Consider the following 23,621-nt stretch of genomic DNA (forward strand, 5'->3'; position numbering starts at 1 on the left):
TGTCCGTGTTCACTGCCAAACCAAAGGATCGCATGTTTTGGTTCTTTGCCATCGCCATTAATGAATTACGATTCCAAGATCTTTTTTTCACATCACGAGATCTAATCCAAATTCCATATTATTGGATTGAATGGCAGATTCAAACCCTGTTCTCAGGTAGTCACCTCCCTCAGCAATTCCACCTGAGCAGGCCAAATACTTGATTGGAAGATTGAGCCCCTGATTTAAAGCCCAAAGCCCACTCTTTTTGAGATAAGTGACTCATAGGCAATCAATGGAATGTTTCAAATCAGATGGGATTTCTTCCATTTGTATCCTCACATAAATCTTCCCCAAGCCTTGCATTTTTATTGTTTGATTTATTTAGTCCTTGGGGCATGAGACGTAAATATTTATCTCGCCTGCAATTTATTGCCTATTTATGGGATGAAAGGAAAACACAGTTTTGGAGAATCGTTGAGCGATTCCGTGTTGCTCATTGCTTCAGTGCATTGCCTTGATTGGGGTCAAGGAAAGAGCGTTCACGTCGCGGCCCTGTTTCCAGCAATCTTTCCACCACCGAGCACAAGACGCACAAGAAGCGACAAGACAGACATCATTGTGTGCAGATGCAGAGAAGTGTGTTCAACTCTGGCTGAACAACTTCTAATCTTGTGTGTGGACTCGATAAGAAGGAGACTGCCTTGGTTGTGAAATGTGCATATTATAACGTTCCCAGTGCCGGTTCTGTGGGCTTTTGAACATTTTGAGTTAATTTGCACTTTCATGATCGTAAAAAAACCAACAGTTCTGATCTTCACGCTGGCCCTTGCAGCTGGCATTGTCAATAGGGTGATTATTGCAAAGAACGGCTGGCAAACTGAAGTCTACATTGTAAGAAGGCCCCTTTCTTCTTCCTCGAGAATAATAAAATACTTTCGAAAAGATAACAAAAATGCTGAATCGTCTGGAAATGTGAAAACAGCATTGCTGGAATTACTCTCATACATTCTCATTCAAATGCACATCTGCTTGGCAAATAATTCATTTTATTTTTGTTAAGTGGCATGGTTGCTCATAATAAGGCTCACGACTGACTCTCATCCAAAAAAATCCTCCTCTCAGTCTCTAATGCAATTTATTCCGCAAACAGTTTCACACAAACATCACGCTGCAATCTCAGGGGGATGTCAGGGGATTTGTCGGCAATTGTTCAGTTTTGCATTAATCGCTTTTTTTTTTGGGGGGGGGGGGGGGGGGGGGGGGGGGGGGGGGGGGGGGGGGTGCTCAGGGTACTTGGAATGCGAGGTCCAATGCCTCTCAGTTTCACAGCAGTTTACCTTTAATGTGCAGCCCTGGACTCACACAGGAAGGATAGTTGGGCGTAAATTGTCCTTAGTGTGTAGGATAGAACTGGTGTATGGGTGATTGCTGGTCGTGCAGGCTCAGTGGGCTGAAGGGCTTGTTTCCACGCTGTATCTCTAAACTAAACTAAACTCAATGGGTGAGGTAGCATCACTGGAGAACATGGAGCGGTGACGTTTTGGATCAGGACCCTTCCTTCTGAAGATCCTCGTGTTCTTTCATCTCTGGCCTTTGTCCAACCAACTGCTTATGGATCCCCCCCCCCCCCCCCCCCCCCCCCCCCCCCCCCCCCCACGCTTTAACCTGCCCCTTCACTCTTCCTGCTTTCTTTCCCCCTCCCCTCTAAAATTAGACAGAAGAAATGTCTCGACCCGAAACGTGACCATGTTGCCTGACCCACTGAGTTACTTCAGCACTTTTGTCCCCCACGTTAATGAAGTTTTATTCACTTTATTTTAACTTTTTTTTTTAAATTGCTGCATCAATTACATGTCTTTTAAATGAATATTGTTTGATTTTGCATTGGTGATTTTTAATTCTTTAAAAATGTAACATTTTTCACTGGTGTCAATGTGTCTCGAGTCTCGGAGGAGACTATGGGGGCAGCTAGCAGGCTGAGCTGTACTCTCTACTGACTATGCACTGGTAACTACTTGTTTCACCTTGTGGAATGATTAAGGCAACAATGTCGGTGGAATATTTGGACCGCCATGCCTACAAGATCTTTCTGTGGCCACAGAGGTGGTCTTGAGGTGATACTGGGGGGTTAGACTAGAATTTCAAAATCAGAATTACACTTTATTTGCTGAGTATGTTTTGCAACATACGAGGAATTTCATTGGTAAAGGTAAAGCGCAGAAAAAGGCACTTTCGCCCACCGAGTCCACACCGACCAGCATTCACCCCATACACTATCACTATCCTACACACTGGGAACAATTTTACAATTTTACAAAAGCCAATTAACCAACAAACCTGCATGTCTGTGGAACGGAGGAGGAAATCCGAGCATCTGGGTAAACCCCACGTGGTCACAGCCCGCGCCGACCAGCGATCACTCCTGTACAATAATACTATCACTCACGCACTAGGCACAATTTTTCCCAATGACAATTAACCCGCAAAGTTGCACGTCTTTAGGATGTGGGATGAAACCAGAGCTCCCAGAGGAAACCTACGCAAGGGAGAACGTACAAACTCCGTATAGACAGCACCCATTGTCAGGATCGAACCTGGGTCTCTGGTACTGTAAGGCAGCAACTCTACCACTGCGCCACCTTGCCGCCTCCTTCATGGGGACGGGGTGGCAGGCAGCTCAACACCTCAGGGTACTTATACCTACTAGGCCAAAGGTTTCCACATGCATTTTGCCACATTACCAGCAATAGTATCACCTCTATTCACAAAGATAGTTATGAAAGAAATGACAGACTATATCGTTCTTGGCAAGTCCGCCATCTTTCCCAGCCCACTCAGATTCAGATTCAGATTCAGATTCTAGCGTTATTGTCATTGTGCAGTGTACAATACAGAGACAACAAAATACACTCTGGTATCTCCCCACTAATGGAAGCTAAGGAGTTTTACACCTTTTAAAAATGTGAATGAGTTGCTTAATTGTCGGGTGAATCTGTTGAATAAGCAAAAAGCAGTCTCCAATGCTTTGGGCCTGCTTGGCGTAATGCACAGAGAATGAAGACTTGTCTGCTTAAGCAACATCATTAATTGTTCCGTCTCATGTATCATTCATCAACTGAAAATTGCTGCCTCTTTGTTGTTTTAGTTCTGGCAGTAAATGTGAAGAGGATGCTAAAATGGTGCCGAGGCGGTTGACTTTAGCTGTGATGGGCCTTCGTGTTCAGAACAACTTTATTTCAGGCTTGTTGAAGCCATTTTCAAATGACAGCTCGGCAGCCTTCAACATACTCATTACTACATCATTCCCACTGCCTGCCTGTGAATAATTTGCATACATTTCCCTTTAAATATTAAGACACCATAAAAGGATGAGAATATTTGGCTGTCAAATCCACTGTCGCTCCCTTTAGGAACAAGAGGGGAAAAAATGATTTCCCATAACAATCAAATATATCTACACAACCGATTAGTAAATTAATCAGAAGATGCTGGAGTAGCTCAGCAGGTCAGGCAGCGTCTCTGAAGAAAAGGAATAGGTGGCATTTCGGGTCGGAACCCTTCTTCAGACTGAAGGATAGAGAAGGCCAGAACAAAACAGGACCGGCAACAGATGACCTCAGGATGGGTGGAGTCCATAATGGCCCATTGTTGTCCGGATGGGAAGATGTGCTAACGACAGGGATACAAGGATGCGAACAGTGGAACTAGCCGGACATCGAGGATGGGAGAGGGGGGCAGGGGAATGTAAAAGTTGTTGAAATTAGAGAAATCAACGTTCATCCCACCAGGTTGTAAGCTGCCCAAGCCGAATATGAGGTGCTGTTCCTCCAATTTGTATTTGGCCTCACTCTGACAGTGGAGGAGGCCCAGGACAGAAAAGTCAGTATTGAAAAGGGAAGGGATGTTAAAACGTTTGACAACCAGGAGACTGTGTTCGGGCCTTCTCCATCTATCCCACGATGGGTGTAGGATCACTGATTTCTCAATGACTTTCAGTGCTTACAGCACCGCAGACCCGAGTGCTGTCTGCACGGAGTTTGTACGTTCTCCCCGTGACCGCGTGGGTTTTCTCCGAGATCTTTGGTTTCCTCCCACACTCCAATGACGTACAGGTTTGAAGGTAAATTGGCTTGGTAAATGTAAAAATTGTTCCTGTGTGTGTTGAATAATGTTAATATGCAGGGATTGCTGGTCGGCCTGGACTCGGTGGGCCGAAGGGCCTGTTTCTAAGCTACATCTCGAAACTAAACTGAACACTGGCATGCCTGACAGAATGTTTGCCCTGCGTTATCTTTCAATTATTCTATGATAGATGCAGATAAAAAGTAGGCTTTAAAATGCCATGATCTGACACCTGGGTTAAGGATTCCACAAGATATTGGGGTGCAAGGATTCTTCATGATGGATCCATACTTCTTGTATCCATACTTTCTTTGTGACTATCACACATTCCTTGGCTGGATTACTATTGACTGACGCACGGAACTGCAGGTGCTGGTTTACAAAAAAAACCTCAAAGAACTGGAGTACTATTGGAGATACACAAGGAACTGCAGATGCTGGAATTTTACTCAGAACACAAAGTTCTGCAGTAACTCTGTCGGTCAGACAGAAACTCTGGAAAACCGCAGATGCTGAAATCTTGTAGAGATATTTGCGGCCTGCTTATCTTCTCTTTGGACCAAGGGCATTGCTTGAGAAGTGTAGGAAGGAACTGCAGATGCTGGATTGAACCGGTTAGACACAAAAAGCTGGAGTTGCCCAGCGGGCCAGACAGCATCTCTGGAGAAAAGGAATAGGTGTCATTTTGTGTTGAGACCCTTCTTTAGGCAGCTTTTTTGTGTCTATCATTGCTTGAGAAGCTAGAATTAGATTTTTTGAAGGAACATTCTTACTTGAACGGAATAATAAACTGGGGAGATCTAATTCAAGATGAGTCAATGTGGCTGTGATTTATATGTGACCTAATAACTTTGCGGCATCTGAAATTTAGAAATAGTTCACATAAAGATATTTTCAGACAATATAAAGTCTTGCACATTGAACTTGACGATGCATTAATCCAATATTACAATTTCAATTTGTTCCTGGTACATTTTTGTACCATACATTGATTCAATGAATAAATTAGTAAATTAACGTATAGTAATTCATCAACCATTCCCCTGTACTTGAGTCTGGAGTAATTTGTATTAAAAGTGCAAGTGAGTGTCATTTGCTTCAAGGTTCTCTGCAGAACAAAGTGATTTATTTTGGCTGCAGGTACATTTGGCTCGAGCGGCATTCTCTGTCAACTTGGAAGGTTGCCTGCAACTTCATGTTATTGTCCTGGAAAATAGATGATTTTATTGTAAAGAGCAGAGTGGCACAGAGTGGTGCAGCAATAGAGTTGCTGCCTTACGGCGCTGGAGACACGGGTTCGATCCTGTCTACGGGTGCTTGGCTATACGGAGTTTGTACGTTCTACCCATGATCGCGAGGGGTTTTTCCTCCAACACGCCAAAGACATGCAGGCTTCGGTGAAATGGTAAATTGTGTCTAGTGTGTAGGATATTGTTAGTGTACAGGCCAATCACTGGCCGGCCCAGACACAATTGGCCGAAGGGCCTGTTCCCGCGCTCTATCTCCAAAGTGAATGTAAAAGTCTAATTCTTATTTCAGCATTGAGGGCTTTGCTTGGTTCGTTTACATTTTCTATCTCCTGAGGTGAAGCAGCAAGGTTATCTTTTATACTTCATTTCAATAGTAATTTTTCTGTCCTCAAGGAAAATAAGTTGCATGGTGCTCCCACTGGAGACATAGACTTCATTGTTCATCTAATAATAGTTGTCCTTTAAGGGATGTACACAATGCAAAAATACATTCAATTGCCTTTGTAATGATCCATAAAATTAAATTAAAAAATGGTAAAATATTCAAGGTTCTCATAAACGACTTTACTTGGATCTAATTATTTCTGGTATATTGTAGCTAATACAGCAAATCCTCTTTATAACGGATTTTGGTTATAGCAGACTGACTCAGTACAAACTCCCTAAAGACAAGCACCCGTAGTCAGGATCGAACCTGTGTCTCTGGTGCTGTAAGTTACCTGCACTAACCCTGGCCACCTTCTCATCCATGCCTGCCAATGCCACCGCCTGCTTTGCGGTTTTGTGACTTTAGAAGTTTGTAGCATGAGGCTTTGCTTCAATGTTTCAGCTGAAAGGCACCTCTGTCAGTGCCCTTCTACCTCAGCCTGAATGTTATTGTCGGGCCTCTACACATGAAATGCCATATATTACACTCAGTTATAGCAGACAATCGGCAACAACAGACACCATTACCCCCACTATGGTCAGTTAATACAAAGGTTTACTGTATTCTGATGTTTTGGGCACCTCTAGGTATTAATGGCATAACTCATAGTAAAGAGGACAATTTTGTCACAGTCTGCCCTCTCCTCATTCTCATCCGCTTCACCTCCCGGTACTTTTCCACCGGCCCCTCCTTCTCCTCGCCTGCCACTCCCCTCTCATCAGCCCAACTCTCCTCACCTGTTGCACTCAGTTGCCTCTGATCACCTATTAACCCGGTATATAGACTCTCCTCACCGTTCACACAGTGCCAGATTGTTCTCAGCATTCATGCAAGACTCTCCAGCGATTTCCCGACTGCCAACACGGATTCGAACCTGCCTGCCCCTGACCATTCCGTCCTGTCGCGTTCCCGGATATCACCTCAGCCTTCTGTCCCCGACCACAGCCTTCATCCCGTACCTCCTGGTTTCTGTCTGCCTCTCTCCTGGGTTGTTTGGTGTATCCCTGCAACGGCTCCTCGACTTCCTGCCTGGCTTCGACTCTCCTTTCGTCTGTCCCTCGCTGGTTTGTTTGCATCGTGTGTTGGATCTCCTGGTTACCGGACCTTCTGCTACCCCGACTACGTCTCCTGCCTGCCCCTCTTCGGAACCCTCGCTTAATCCTGAGCCTCTGTGTGAGTACGGTGTACCCATTCCTGTGTTACTACTCTGTGTTACAGTATCGTAATAAAGTTCATTACCAATTATACCTGCCTGATTCTGTGCTGCTATTGGGTCCAAGCTATACTCGTTACAAATTTGCTATTTTGTAATGAAGGGAATATTTGAGTCAAGAGTCGAGTCAAGAATGGTTTATTGTCATATGTCCCGGATGGGACAATGTAATTTTTACTTGCTGCAGCACAACAGAATATGTGAATACGTAAAGGGGCTGTCCCACTGCGGCAACCTAATTGGCAAGTTTAGGAGAGTTTGAAAAAAATGTCATGTAGAAGACCTCCTTTGACTATGTAGAAGACTAGCTTCGGCCAGTTTCGGAAAAATTGGACACCGAATAGTGGAGCGTGAAGATGACCTCCTTCCATCTCCTTCGACCTCCCTTTGACTATATTGAAGACTATCTACGACTGCCTTCGACTATCCTCGATTACCTACGACTAACATGCCGACCTACTATGACCTACTTCGACTAAACCTACGAGTAAAAAAAGTATCGATTTTTTCCATGGCGACCTTTTTTTTACTCGCGGGCATTTTTCAACATGTTGAAAAATATGCCGCGACCTAGCTGAGGCCTCGAGTACACGGGGACTACTCTCGAGCATGAAGGAGAGTTACAAAGACCTCCTAGGACCTCGTGTCGACCATGTTGCGAGTATGAGTCGAGGGCAAACTCAATAGAACTTGCGGATTAGGTCGCCGCAGTGGGACAGCCCCTTTAGCATAGTACATAACGGGGGGAGAGAAAAAAAGAAAAAGTTCAATAAATAACAAATAATAGTGCAATAATAATATCGTCTTTTGCAGTTCAGAGCTCATAGCTTATTCTTTGTTGTGTTTAATAGCCTGATGGCTGTAGGGAAGAAGCTGTTCCTGAACCTGTACATTACAGTTTTCAGGCTCCTGTACCTTCTTCCCGATGGCAGTGGTGAGATAAGTGTGTAGCGAGGTTGGTGTGGGTCTTTGATAATTTTGCCTGCCTTTTTGAGGCAGCGACTACGATAGATCCCTTCGACGGTGGGGAGGTCAAAGCCGGTGATGGACTGGGCAGTGGTCACAACTTTTTGGAGTCTTTTTCGCTCCTGGACCATTCAAGTTGCCGTACTAGGCCACGATGCAACCAGTCAGAATGCTCTCTACCGTGCACCTGTAGAAGTTTAGGAGAATCCTCTTCGACATGCTGAATCTCCGTAATCTTCTCAGGAAGTAGAGACGCTGATGTGCCTTCTTTATAATTGCATCGGTGTGCTGGGTCCAGGAAAGATCTTCGGAAATATGCACACCCAGGAATTTGAAGTTTTTGACCCTCTCCGCCATCGTCCCATTGATGTGAACAGGATTGTGGGTCCTCATCCTTCCCCTTCCAAAGTCCACACTCAGTTCCTTGGTCTCACTGATGTTGAGAGCCAGGTTGTTGTGCTGGCACCATTTGGTCAGTCGGTCGATCTCACTCTGACTCGTCCCTATCAGTGATTTGTCCAACAACAGTGGTGTCGTTGGTGAACTTGATGTTGAAGTTCACACTATGTCCGGCTACGCAGTCATAGGTATAGAGTGAGTACAGCAGGGGGCTGAGTATGCAGCCTTGAGCAATGTAGTGCCATATTAGGGAAGGAGGAATGGCTTTTCTGTCACCCCTTGAGGAAAGGTTCCAGCAGAACAATGCAACTGTGTCCAGCCTGACTCTGCAGAGAGTGGGGGTCTATACTGACCTCCCCCCCCCCCCCCCCCCCCCCCCCCCCCCCCCCCGATCAAAGGGATGTATCGGAGGTGCTGCCTCCAAAAGGCAGCCAATATCATCAAAGACCCACATCACTTCGGTGGCATTGGGCAGCACGGTGGTGCAGCAGTAAAGTTGCTGCCTTACAGCGCTGAAGCGCCAGAGATGCGAGTTCGATCCCGACTACGACTGCTGTCTGCACGGAATTTATACGTTCTCCCCGTGACCGCGTGGGTTTACTCCGAGATTTTCGGTTTGCTTCCACACTCCAAAGATGTACAGGTTTGTTGGTTAATTGGCTTGGTATAAATGTAAAATTGACCCGAATGTGTGTAGGCTTGTGTTAGTGTGCGGGGGTCGCTGGTCGGTGCAGACTCGGTGGGCTGAAGGGTCTGTTCTGTGCTGTATCTTTAAACTAAAGTAAACTAACCAGCTTCTTCCCAACATTTCACAGCACTAACCTCAAATATCAACCTCTTAGGAGTGTCTTCGGATATACTAAGAACTTTGAGTTTATGCATTAGTATCGCAGTTACTAATTTATTGAATTATTTATTGTATATCATCCATGTACATTGTGTTTCCAGGACTTTATGCTGCTACAAATAAGAATGTAATTGTTCTGTTTTTGGTGCATAAATCAATGAAACACTCTTGACTTTTGACTCTTGACCCTTGACTCTTACTGAGTCCAAAATCGGATTCTCCTTCGAAAGCAGCAGTGAAATGGGAGAATCTAATTAGCCTAATTGGAGGTTTATTTGCCCGTAACATTAGTGGGCAATCGAAGTGTGAAGCATCGATGCTTTTTTTTTCTCTTGAAATTGAGTTGAAGAATCAAGCACCAGACCAATGGCCATCAATCAGTCCTGGACTTCATGTCACCTAAGCAAAGACACGCAACTATAGAGTTGCTGCCTTACAGCGCCAGATACACGGGTACGAACTGGCTTCAGATCCTGTCTGTCCCCGTGACCTGTGTGGGTTTTCCCCAGGAGCTCCGGTTTCCTTCCATACTCCAAAAATGTACAGGTTTGTAGGTTAATTGGTAGGAAGGAACTGCAGATACTGGTTTAAATCGAAGATAGACACAAAAAGCTGGAGTAACTCAGCGGGTCAGGCGGCATGTCTGAAGAAGACGTCTGAAAGAAGAGTCTCGACCAGAAACGTCACCTATTCTTTTTCTCCAGAGATGATGTCTGACCCGCTGAGTTACTCCAGCTTTTTGCATCTGTCTTTATTAATAGGCTTCTGTAAATTGTCCTTTTAGCCCTGACCAACGGTACGAGTTCATTCCAAGAGCTTTCCCGAGTTTAAATAAAATCAAACTCGTGGTAAGCACGGAGAATGAACGTAGCGGGTACGTCGGAGCTCGGGGACGTCTCTTAGCGCTAACGGCAGGCAAGCACGGGAAGACTCGCGAAGATTTTTCAACATGATGAAAAATGTCCACGAGAGCCCCGAGTACCGACGAGTGGCCATTACCGTAAATCTGCGAGTTCGAATCGAGGCAAACTCGGGAGAATTTTGGAATGAACTCGTACCATGGGACAGGGGTTTTAGTGTGTAGGATAGAACTAGCGTAGAGTAGATCACTGGTCGGCACGGACTTGTTGGGCCGAAGGACCTGTCTCCATGCTGTATCTCTGAACGAAACTAAAGAGGCAGCGTTCATTTGTGTATCCCTGCCCCTTCAGTGATGGCGTGTTTCTCTGTGTATAGTGTTGGACATGATGAGCTGGCAGTGTAAAGTGTCTTGTATGTGATGCATGCAGGCATGACACTTGGTCACATAGTCGGATGACATTGAGTGCCCACTCTCCCAGCTTCTCCAGGTTTACTTCATGTGCTGAATTATATTACGTTACTAAAAAAAAAAACTAGGGATAATTCCCTCTAGATTTGAACAGGTTGAAAATCATTCAGGCCACAGGACGTGTGTGTGTGTGTGATCCCTTACTGAGCATGGGGGAGATGGTGAGGATTTCCCCATCTCTATTGTTGCATGGTTGTAGCACATTGCCACCTAATTACCTGGAAGACCTGGATTTAAAAAAAGTCATAACTAAAGATGATACTGCTGTAGGAAATACAGGTATATTCATTCTAAAGGTGGACACAAAATGCTGGAGCAACAGCTGGACAGCAGCATGTCTGGAGGGAAGGAATGGGTGACGTTTCGGGACGAGACCGTTCTTCAGAGTGGATATATTCTATCGGGATATTTAAAAGATAATTAGGCTGCATTTTCAACTGAAGAACAAAATGATGCTTGCAAATCAAGCATTGTAATTATTGCTGGGTTATAGACAGGCTCTCTCCGACTCACTGGTACAAAGAGAATATACGCGGGGAAAAAACTGCTGGAAGGGAAAATTTGGGGAGATAGACACAAAATGTTGGAGTAACTCAGCGGGTCAGGCAGCATCTCTGGAGAAAAGGAATAGGCGACGTTTCAGGTATCAAGGCCCTTCTTCAAACTGAGGGTCACGGGAGAAGTAAACTAGACGTATAAGAAGGTACAGAACAAATCAGAGCCGGCACCGATGACTCAGGACCTGTGTGTTGGTATCTGTAGTGATATTTTCCTCATGGGGAAAATTTGCTCTTTCAGAATCCGGTGCTATCGATTGTAAAAAGCTTAAGCCAGGACTGAAACATTTCATTATGATTGTAAACATCCTTCAAGTAATTTTTTTTTTGATTTTAAGACAGAAACAGTTTTCTCGATTAAGACGCCATACATCCTCATCCAGGGAATTCCACTTGAAACTGAGGATGATTAGTTCCTCTCATTCGGAAGATGAAACACTTAGGTTGTCGTCGATAATGACTTAAAATCTCTCAAAAATCAACGCGTGTCTGGCTTTTTATTTTGTTGTCCCTGTGTGTGTTGTTTTTATTTGCTGTTTCGTATGACTCGGGACAGTAGCTGCTGTGGGTTCTTCTCTTTATCTCTGTTGTTGTCCTCTCTGTATCAGAGTTCATTGCCCTTCAAAGGGACACCCTGCATTGTCAGAGATATGCAATAGCCATCCCATGACCCTGGTCTAATGGTCTGGTTAATTGGTTGCCATAGCCATTTTCATAAGCTCAAGGAGCAGAATGAGGCCATTTGGCCCATCAAGTCTACTCCGCCATACATCATGGCTGATCTATCTCTCCCTCTAAACCCCATTCTCCTGCCTCCTCCCCATAACCGCTGGCACCCGTACTAACCAAGAAAACAATGGGTCATGGATTCATACAACGTGGAAACAGGCCCTTCAGCCCAACTTCCCCATACTGACCCACATGCCCCATCTACGCTAGTCCCACCTGCCTGCATTTGCCCCATATCCCCCTCTTGAGCTTGTCCCTATCCATGTACCTGTCCAAATGTTTCTTAAACATTATGATAGTACCTGCCTCGACTACCTCCTTCAGCAGATAGTTCCATACCACCCTCTGTGTGAAAAGGTTACCTCTCAGGTTCCTATGTATTCTTTCCCAGGGGTTGTGATGGAAGAATATACGATAGCGGCATTTTAAAAGCTTTTAGGTAGGTGCATGGAAGTGCAAGGGATAGAGGGATATGTATCCTGTACAGGCAGATGAGATTATTTTAACTTGGCATTATGGTCATCAAAAACATAGCGGTCAAAGAGCCCATTCCTGTAACCTAGAAGCCTGTATACAGTTGGAGTTTGGGGGGACCCAGAGAAAATCCACGTACAAACTCCGTACAGGCAGTACCCGTACAAGATCAAACCCGGGTCTCTGGCGCTGTAAGGCAGCAACTCTACAGCTGCGCCACCGTGCCGCACCATTGCGTGGGTAAAAGGGTTTGTTCTCTGCCAAGTACAAAGCTATGATATTTTTTACATAACTGTTTTACATTAATAACAGCTGGAATCAATAACTTGTGTTTGATATGTATAATCCTGTGCAGATTCTGGAGATGTCTGTGCACTGATCCGTAGAGCATTGAGAATGATTTAGTAGATGGAAAAATATATGATGCAGAATAAATGTGACATAAGCATATAACAAGGCCATGAAACTAATGGCTCATCGAAGAAAAAACATTCATTTGACTATTTAGTTGTGCCAAGGTCTCCCTCTGAATATTGCCAATAACATCTTCAAATCTTCAAAGTGAGATCCTGTTAATAATTCTGAAATCACATAACAATGAAAACTCACTGCCATGATGAACGGAATTGAATACAAGAAAACAATCCATTCAAGGCAGCTCACATAATAGTTCCCATCAATCCCCTCTGAATACTGGAAGACAAAAACTATTCCTGATCTAAGGTGTTGTTTAGAGATACAGCGTGGAAATAGGTCCTTCGGCCCACCGAGTCCGAGCTGATCAGCGATCATCCTGTACACTAGCGCTATCCTGCACACTTGGGGCAATTTACAATTTACGGAAGCCAATTAACCCAACAAACCTGTTCGGCTTTGTTGTGTGGGAGGAAACTGGAGCACCCAGAGAAAACCCAGGTGGTCACAGAGGGTACATAGAAACATAGAAATTAGGTGCAGGAGTAGGCCATTCGGCCCTTCGAGCCTGCACCGCCATTCAATATGATCATGGCTGATCATCCAACTCAGTATCCCGTACCTGCCTTCTCTCCATACCCTCTGATCCCCTTATCCACAAGGGCCACATCCAACTCCCTCTTAAATATAGCCAATGAACTGGCCTCGACTACCCTCTGTGGCAGGGAGTTCCAGAGATTCACCACTCTCTGTGTGAAAAAAGTTCTTCTCATCTCGGTTTTAAAGGATTTCCCCCTTATCCTTAAGCTGTGACCCCTTGTCCTGGACTTCCCCAAGTACATACAAACTCCATACAAACAGCACCCATTGTCAGGATCGAACCCGGGTCTCTGGCACTGTAAGGCAACAACTCAAACGCTGTGCTGACGTGGCTACATTGTTCAATGGAGCCAAGCCTGTATTAACGCTACCAATTGCCAAACAAAAAAAATCATTATGATATGGTGGGGCAAGGGGGGTGAGGTGGGGGGGAGGGAGAGGGGAAGTGGGCATGCAAGAAAAGAAACAAAAATGGCCTGTTATTTCATGAGAGTCAAGAGTGTTAACTTGTCATACAACAGAACTATTAAATTATTCACACTCCCTGCTTAAAACTGCATTAAGACCAGGATTCCATCAGACTTGGAGACACAAGAAATTGCAGACAAAAGCAAAGCACAAAACACAAAAGCAAAACACAAAGTGCTGGAGGAACTAATTCCATTACGCTTCCCGTATTGGCATGCAAACACTTTGAGTGTCATGTTTCAGGGCCACGTTCCTTTGTACCACGGCATTTTGAAGTGGAACTCCATTCAAATTAATAATTTGCTTTTACGTTCTTCCTTCCAAAGTGGATAACGCACATTTTCCCATATTATATTCCATCTGCCAACTTCTTGCCCACTCACTGAACCGATGTATCTAACATCTTGCTAACCCTCTTGTTCTTGTATCACAACCAACGTGGCCACAATACACCTGGTCTTTTCATTGACATAGATTGTGGGTGGTTGAGACCCCAGCACAGAACCCTGTGGCATTTTACAGGTTTCTGAACACTAATCCAAAAATGGCCATTTTAAACTGACTATCAAAAGGTTTTTATACAGGCACATGTATATGCTGGGAATGGACAATGGAAAATAGGTGCAGGGGTAGGCCATTCGGCCCTTCGAGCCAGCACCACCTTTCACTGTGATCATGGCTGATCATCCACATTCACTACCCCATTGCTGCCTTCCCACCATATCCCCTGACTGCTATCTTTAAGAGCTCTAGCCCTCTCTTGAAAGCATCTAGAAAATTGGCCTCCACTGCCTTCTGAGGCACAGAATTCCACAGATTCACAACTCTCTGGGTGAAAACGTTTTTCCACGTATATACTGGGATTGGAGAAGTATGGATTATGTTTATGGTTATGGACACATGAGGATAGTTTATCTTGGCATTATCTTCGGCACAGACATTGTGGGCTGAAGGGCCTGGGACCTAGCTATACTTTTCTATGTTCTATGTCTGCTCTCTGTAAGTTATAGTCATAGAGACAGACAGCATGGAATCAAGCCCTTTGACCCATCTTGCCCATGCCAACCAAGATGCCCTATCTATGTTAGTCCCACCTGCTCGCATTCGGCCCACAACCCTCTGAATCTTTCCTATCCACGTACTTCCTTTTAAATGTTGTGATGGTAGCAAAGATTATGTACGGAGTTTGCACGTTCTCCCTGTGACCACGTGGGTTTCCTCCAGGTGCTCCGGTTTCCTCCCGCATCCCCAAGACGTTCAGGTTGGTAAGTTAATTGTCCTCTGTAAATTGTCCCTGGTGTGTGGATAGTATTAGTGTAGGGGTGATCATTGGTCAGCTTGGACTAAGTGGGTTGAAGGGCCTGTTTCCACGCTGTATCTCTAAACTAAACTATACTAAACTTAATGGTCATATTCCATCTTCTTCCACTTTATAATTGATCTTTGAAATACTCGCTGGTTTCTAAACATTTCTCTGTTCTAATCACTCCCTTTATCATAAAAGATCAGTCTTGACAAAGGAATGCCATGTGTGCAATAGTACTTGTCTTGATAATGAATGTGGGAAGTTAGACACCACATTAAATCATGTTCTCTTGGGTAACTGCACTTCACTCAAGTGAATGGATTTTCAGATACTAGATACATATTTAGTGAAAACTGACCTTTTCCCATTGCTACACGGCACTGCTACAGGATGGCATTGTCTGGTTGCAAAATAAATGTGTTTTAATTGGAGAAGACTCGACTTAGAAAGGGGACAGCTTTCACTTACTTAAATGCTATTGATTGCAACCTTTCCTTTAGACACAAAATGCTGGAGTAACTCAGCGGGTCTGGCAGCATCTCCAGACAAAAGGAGTTGGTGCTTCGGACTGAGAGCCAGGGGTGAGGGAAACTAGAGGTATGAAGAGGTGGAAAGAACAAATAAATTAAAGGTATGCTGAAGAACAAATCAAAGCCAGCACCGGTATGGGCAAGGAAAGGTGGAGCCCACAATGGTCCATTGTTGGCTATGGAGAAGGTGATAATGAGACGGTGAAACTAAGTAGGATGTCCAGTGAAACGAGTAGGATGACAAAGGTGGGGGAGAGATGGGAATGCAAGGGTTAGAGAATTCACAATCATTATCTAATGCTACTTATGCCACATTTTTAATGACTTAAAGTGTGAAAACACACACCTCCAGATTCAGGGACAGTTTCTTCTCAGCTGTTATCATCCTTTCACCATCCTTTCACCAACTAGCGAACAATCCTGACCCACCTACCTCATTGGAGACCTTTGAACTATCGTTCATTGTACATCACTGGACTTTACCTTGCACCAAACGTTATTCCCATTATCCTGTAACTGTACTCAGTGGACGGCTTGAGTGTAATCATGTATACTCTTCTTGCTGACTGGAAAGCACTCGACAAAAAAGCTTTTCACTGTACCTTGGTACACGTGACAATAATAATAAACAGGGCATTTATTAGCATCCGGTTTCGTGATGGTTCTCCCAATCGTACTTTGGTAACTTCTGTGAAAGATCTGTAGCAATACCCATCACAGAACATGAACATAGACCATTGAACAGTACAGAAGACACGCAAAAAGCTGGAGTAACTCAGCGGGTCAGAGCATCTCGGGAGAAAAGGTATAGATGACGTTTTGGGTCGAGAACCTTCTTCGGCCTGCAGAAGGACCTCAACTCGAAACTTCACCTATTATTTTTCTCCAGAGATACCCGTCTGAACCGCTGAGTTGCTCCAGCTTTTTGTGTCTATCTGGTTTAAAGCAGCATCTGTAGTTCATTCCCAGACATCAAACAGTACAGTACAGGTGCCCTGTGAGTATCACGGCGTACCTCTAAGTTACCTGTGGCTTCCTGTTGAGTTGGGGAGATGGCTGATTCCAGGGACACATGCTCATGTTCTTTACTATTTGGCCTATTTGTGTGAATCTGTGTTCTCAGCCAAACCAGTGGACCACGTGCTTTGGTTCTCTGCTCTCTTAATGAATCATGTCCAAGTTCTTCTTTCAGGTAGAACAATCCAGCATAAGTTCAGAAGTTCATGTCATAGGACCAGAATTAGTCCAGTTGGCCCATCCAGTCCACTCCGCCATTCATTCATAGCTGACCTATCTTTCCCTCTCATGCCCATTCTCCAGCCTTCTCCCTGTAACCTTTCACGGCCGTACTAATGAAGAAGCAAATAGGCCCTTCGGCCCACAATGTCTGTGCTCAACATACGGCTAAATTAACGAATCTCCTGCTCCTGCACGTGATCCATAATCCCCTTTCCCTGCATATCCTTGTACCTGTCTAAAAATCTCTTAAAATTTTAGTTTAGTTTAGAGATACAGCACGAAAACAGGCCCTTCGGCCCAACCGAGTCCGCACCGACCAGCGATCTCTGCACACCAACACTATCCTACACACACTAGGATACTTTTCACTTATACCAAGTAGCCTACATTCTATCTTTGTCCCGCCCCCTCCCCTGACCAGTCTGAAGAAGGGTATCGACCCGAAACGTCGCCCATTCCTTCTCTCCAGAGATGCTGCCTGTCCCGCTGAGTTACTCCAGCATTGTGTGTCTACAGCCAATTAGCCTACAACTGTGAACGGCGTTGGAGTGTAGGAGGAAACTGAAGATCTTGTAGAAAACTCTCGCAGTTACTGGGCGAACGTACAAAGTCCTTACAGACAGCACCCGTAGTCAGGATCGAACCCGCATCTCTGGCGCTGCAGGTGCTGTAAGGCAGCAACTCTACCGTTACACCACCGTGCCACCACTGATCAGATGCCAGTATTGAATCTAATAACACTCACCTCGGTTGGTCAGGGTGGACTTGCTCCTCCTGTAGTTTAAAGGATCACATCACGATAAAAGGCCTGATGTTTTACATGTTGACAAGAGGAGCCTCTATCACCTCAGTCAACCCAATGCTTGAGCTCGGTGTAGATTAGGAATTGTTACGAATGAACAGGGCCCTGTGTGAGAATCCTCCACTGTAATAAAACAAATGTTTCAGAATGATGTTCTGATTAATTTTGATTTACATAACTGACCCTCGTATTGACATTTGCATTATTTTGAGCATTAATCAAGTGAAATGCAGACACTTTTTTTTAAATAATTTGTATCTAGCTAAGTTTAGGGACTGATTTCATACATTTACTGAGGTTCAAGCAGCTCTTTGTATGCCAGGTACTTTTCACATAGCTTTAAGGATCAAAGCATTTGTAACTGGAATTGCGTTTTATTCACGGTTTTCTTGCACTGGGATATTTCAGCAGGTCTGATTGGTGTTGACATTTCGTTGCTTGATTTAAGATATTTTGGATTTGCTACTGTTCGAAATATGGCTGATGGTTTAGTTTAGTTGAGAGATACAGTGTGGAAACAGGCCCTTCAGCCCACTGGTTCCGCGCCAACCATCAATCATCCATTACCAGCAAATAATCCTCCAACATTTTCGCCACCTCCAACGGGATCCCACAACTGGCCACTTCTTCCCATCTCCATCCCTTTCTGCTTTTTGCAGAGACTGTTCCCTCCAAAACTCCCTGGTCAACTCGTCCCTTCCCACCCAAACCACCCACTCCCCAGGTACTTTCCCCTGCAACCAGAGGAGATGCAACACCCGTGTCCTGCCCACTCCCCTGACATCAGCCTGAAGAAGGGTCTCGACCCGAAACGTCAGCCATTCCTTCTCCCCAGTGATGCTGCCTGTCCCGCTGAGTTATTCCAGCTTTTTGTGTCTACCTTCGATTTAAACCAGCATCTGCAGTTCTTTCTTGCACGATCATCCATTTACACTAGTTCTATGTTATCCCAGTTTCACATCCTGCACACTAGGGGCAATTTACAGAAGCCAATTATCCTACAAACCTGCATGTCTTTGTAATGCAGGGGGAAACTGGAGCATCCGTTGAGTGACTCCAACATATTGCATGCTATTTTGTTGTGTTTCCGGACTAATTGGCTTCTGTAAATTGCACCTAGTGTGTTGGGAGTGGATAAGAAAATGGGCTAAAATAGATCGAGTTTGAACGGGGTGATCGATGGTCGGAGGCTGTATTTTTCAAGAAGCTGTTCCTGAACCTGGACATTACAGTTTTCATGCTCCTATAACTTCTTCCCAATGGCAGCAGGGAAATGTGGGCGTGGCCATGGTGGTCTGGGTCTCTGATGATGCTGGCCGATTGTTTGAGGCAGCGACTGCTGTAAATCCCTTCGATGGCAGGGAGGTCAGAACCTGTGATGGTCTGTGCAGAGTTCACTACTCTTTGCAATTTTCTTCAGTCCTGGGCATTTGAATTGCAAAACCAGTCAATATGCTCTCCACTGTGTGGCACCGGGTTATTTTTCATGAACGTCTCAGATTAGCAGACAGTAAATCTCCCAGTCCGTCCAGGTTTTCTGGTAAGGGAAGACCCAAACCATTCTCGTCCGAATGCAGTCATCAATATGTTGCTGAAACTGGCAGCATCTCTGATCAACTTCCTAATTCAGTCACGCCTTGGGGTGTAATCTCAAACCTGGGGTTGCGCAGTGGTGGAGTTGCTGCCTTGCAGCACCAGAGACCCGGGTTCAATCCTGACTACAGGTGCTGTCTGTACGGAATTTGTATGTTCTCCTGGGGCTTTCTCTGAGAGCTCCAGTTTCCTCCCACACTCCAAAGATGTCCAGGTTTGTAGGGTCAGAGGGCTGAATGCCCTGTTTCCGCGCTGAATCTCCAAAGTGTAAAATCTCTAAAGTCTGAAGTCGAGCCTGACTTACCTGTGTACTTGTGGAAAGAACTCCCCGAGTTTCCACTAAATTCAATTAAAGAACTGGTTCATTAATTCATTAAATCTAATGAAGAATCAGTGCATCTCTAATTTTCGGGTTGTGAGTTCTAATTTGAGGATTCTGCCTTCTGCCATTTCCTGGTATCTATCACTGTCGGTGTCTCTGGGCTCACTTTCAGCTGAACTTCCTCATGGACAAAATAAATTGCTGGTTTGTTCCTTGGCAAAGTAATTCCTCTTACAGTGCATCATTCTTTAGCTTCAGACTCTCCATTGTGGCTCTGTCAGCAGTCCAATCAAGAAAGAATATAAGATCAACACAAAAAGTTGGAGTTACTCAGCGGGTCAGACAGCACCCCTGGAGAAAAGGAATGGGTGACTTTTTGGGTCGAGTCTCTTCTTCAGAAAGAATATAGTTCCAGAGACCAAATTCAAATGTGAGTGAGGCTCAAGAGTATTTGTAGCAATTCCTGTGTAGCAGGCTGACATTTATAGAATCTAAATCTTTATGTTATCATACATAGAAAATAGGTGCAGGAGGAGGCCATTCGGCCCCTTGAACCAGCACAGCCATACATTGTGATCATTGCTGATCGTCCACAAATAACATCTGTTAGGGTTATTTTGTTTAGTTTAGTTTAGTTTAGAGATACCGTGGAAACTGGCCCTTCGGCCCACCGAAACCATGCTGACCAATGAACACCCTCACACTAGTTCTATCCTACATACTAGGGACAATGTACACAAGCCAATTAAACTGCTAACCCGCACATCTTTGGGATGTGGGAGGAAACCATAACACCCGGACAAAACTCACGCGGTCATAAGGAGAACGTGCAAACTCCATACAGACAGCACCCGTAGGTAGGATTGAACCCGGGCATCCGTCGCTGTAAGGCAGCAACTCTACCGCTACCCGACTGTGCCGCCCTGTTAGAACCTTTGACTGGCCATCTTACCCACTGCTTGTTACAGTTTGAAGCTGAATCTTGATTTGTTACCGGCAATCTCAAATTCTGGTGTGGAGACACAAGAAACTGCAGATGCTGCAATCTTGAGCAAACCACAAAGTGCTGGAGGAACGCAGTAAGTCAGGTGGCCTCTCTGGAGGGGGAAGAGGGAGGACATTTTGGGTTGGGACCCTTGTTCAGCCTGAAGAAAGGTCCTGGCTAAAAACATCATTTGCCTCCACAGATACTGCCTGACCCTTTGAATCCGTGCAGCACATTGTGTTGTGCTCAATTTCTGATAAAGAGTCAAGGAGTTTCTGATAAAGAATGCCTGAAGAACGGTACCAACCCGAAACATCACCCATGCTTTTTCTCCAGAGATGCTGCCTGACCCACTGAGTTGCTCCAGCGCTTTGTGTCTATCTTCGGTACAAACGAGCATCTGCCGTTCCTTCCTACACATAGATTTATACAGCATGGAAACAGGCCCATGCGGGCCAAAATGCTCCATCTATACTTGTCCCACCTGCCTGCGTTTCGGCCATATCCCCGGGTGCATTCTCCCTGTCTCACACACTAAATGGCAAAGGAGATATTTTGGACGGCCAACTAACCACAATTAAGTACTGACCAAAACAAGCTAAGGGTTTCGGCCCGAAACGTTGCCTATTTCCTTCGCTCCATAGATGCTGCTGCACCCACTGAGTTTCTCCAGCATTTTTGAGTACCTTCGAATTTCCAGCATCTGCAGTTCCTTCTTAAACACAAGGTTATAAGAAGTTCTATCAACCTTTTATGGGAGTAAAGGGGGAGCCAGCGGGGTGCTTTGTAACTCTGTCAGTGTCCTTTATGTGGTGACTATTGGCATACCTTGGGTATGCAAGCAAATAATTCACTGTGACTTGTCACATGTGACAATTGAGTATTGTCCAATGTCTAATAATCGTTAATCAGAATTGGTTCACTTGCGTTCTAGAAAACACTGATGAAAGTTGGAATCGTCCTTGACTGCCAACAGAAAAAAATTGTAAACGTTTTTGATGATTTTGCTCTACATTCAGGTGTGAACTATCTGACAATCAAATCTGACTGCCTTGTGCAATCACCACATGTTCAGATAAAATGTTTACGAAGGAACTGCAGATGCTGGAAAATCGAAGGAAGACAAAAATGCTGGAGAAACTCACCGGGTGAGGCAGCATCTATGGAGCGAAGGAAATGGGCAACATTGCGGGCTGAAAGACGTATTTGAACGATTCGAGTCTGAAAGAAACGTCTGAAGAAGAGTTTCGGCCCGAAATGTTGCCTATTCCCTTCGCTCCATTGATGCTGCCTCACCTGCTGAGTTTCTACAGCAATTTTGTCTACCATGCTCAGATAAAAGCTTTGCTTTAAAGTTTAGTTTTGTTTAATTAGTTTAGTTTAGTTTAGTTCAGTTTAGATTAGTGTAATTGAGTTTATTGTCAAGTGTACAGAGAGTATAGTGAAAAGATTTTTTATTGCATGATATCCAGTCAGCGTAAAGACTGTTCATGATTTCAATCGAGCCATCCAGGAATAATGTTTATTGCAAGATAACGTGCAGTAAAGTCCGATTATAGATAGTCCGAGTGTCGCCAGTGATGTGGACGGTAGTTGGTTGGTGCTAGGATGTCTGATATCAGCTGGGGAGAAACAGTCCCGGAATCTGGAGGTATGCGTTTTCACACTCCTGTACCTCTTGCCTGATGGAGAGGGGAGAAAAGGGAATGTCCGGGATAAGACTCGCCCTGGATTGAGCCTGTCGGAGCAGCTTTATATGCCACTCAATCCTCCTCAACCACTCAATAAGATCATGGTGGATCTGACCCTGGCTTCAACTCCACATTCCCAGAAGGGTCCCGACCCTGAAAGGTCACCCGTCCTTTTTCCCAGGTGATGCTGCCTGGCCCGCTGAGTTACTCCAGCACTTTGTGCCTTTTTGTTTTGTAAGCCAGCATCTTTCAGTTCTTTGTTTGTACATTTTGAATGTTGGTGGTTTGTAGTGATCAAGAGCCTGACGGGTGTTGGGCAAGAAGGTGATGATGCTCTATTGATGAGGTTTTTCTTCCTTCTCTTTGTCGCAGGTTTCCGACAGATGCGACTACATCCTGGTGAACGGAAAGGAGATGCGGGGCAAAGTGAACGCAGTCGTCAATTTTACGTACGAGCATCTGAGCGCACCGCTGGAAGTCACCGTGTGGGTACCTCGTCTCCCCCTGCAGATTGAGGTCTCTGACACTGAGCTCAGCCAGATCAAAGGGTGGCGAGTCCCCATCGTCTCCAGTAAAAGGTACGGGCCTCGCTGGGCGGAGTCTGCACCCAGACCTCACAAGGTCAACTTATGCCAAACACTTGACTAAAGGGAGTGGTGAACAAAGATATAGTTTCATCCTCCCTTCCATTGACTCCATCTACACTTCACACTGCCTCGGCAAGGCCACCAGCATAATCATAAGGGTGGCAGTGCGAAGGGTAGATTGAGTCATTGGAAGCCAGGTTGGTTTGTGTGATGGTCTTGGCTGCGCCCACTATTCTCTGCAATTTCAGGTTTGAGGAGCACAATTAGGCCGTTTGGCCCATCAAGTCTACTCCACCACTCAATCATAGTTGATCTATCTTTCCCTCTCAACCCCATTCTCCTGTCTTTGCCCCATAACCCCTGACACCCGTACCAATCAATTTCTTGTGGTCTTGGATGGAGCTGTTCCCGAACCAAGCTGTAATGCAGCACGATAAAATGCTTTCTGTAGCAAGTGGAGTAATAATGAAGGCTGAAGACAAATATGTATGCATTGCTTTGGGCTATGCACTTGCTTTACATAATGTGATCAGAACTCCCAGTCATATAATACATCTGTTTCCATTTATGTTATTCATAAAATATTGCAATTTGTAGTTAATTCAATCCTTTTTTAATGTCCTGATAGTAGGGTTAAGCAGTGTGAACATTGATGTCTGACTCTTTAGAGAGGATAGCAGTTATTTTTAGATAATGTCCTTAAATGATGATTGCAATAATGAGTAAACACTAATTAACTTGTGCAATCTTACATGATCCGAGTGTGAATGTGTTGTTAACGAGCTAAA

General features: G+C 44.9%; 1 protein-coding gene across 1 annotated transcript in view; it reads left to right on the forward strand.

The window, feature by feature from the left end:
- Window positions 1-23,621, forward strand: part of LOC129709364 (transmembrane protein 132C-like) — a 775,262-nt gene that overhangs the window by 707,172 nt on the left and 44,469 nt on the right. Inside the window, exon 6 of the mRNA XM_055655664.1 lies at window positions 22,619-22,824. Coding sequence (XP_055511639.1) covers window positions 22,619-22,824 — 206 coding nt within the window. The remainder of the gene's footprint in view (window positions 1-22,618; window positions 22,825-23,621) is intronic.

The sequence above is a fragment of the Leucoraja erinacea genome, chromosome 25 (assembly GCF_028641065.1).
Source record: "Leucoraja erinacea ecotype New England chromosome 25, Leri_hhj_1, whole genome shotgun sequence".
NCBI lineage: Eukaryota > Metazoa > Chordata > Chondrichthyes > Rajiformes > Rajidae > Leucoraja > Leucoraja erinaceus.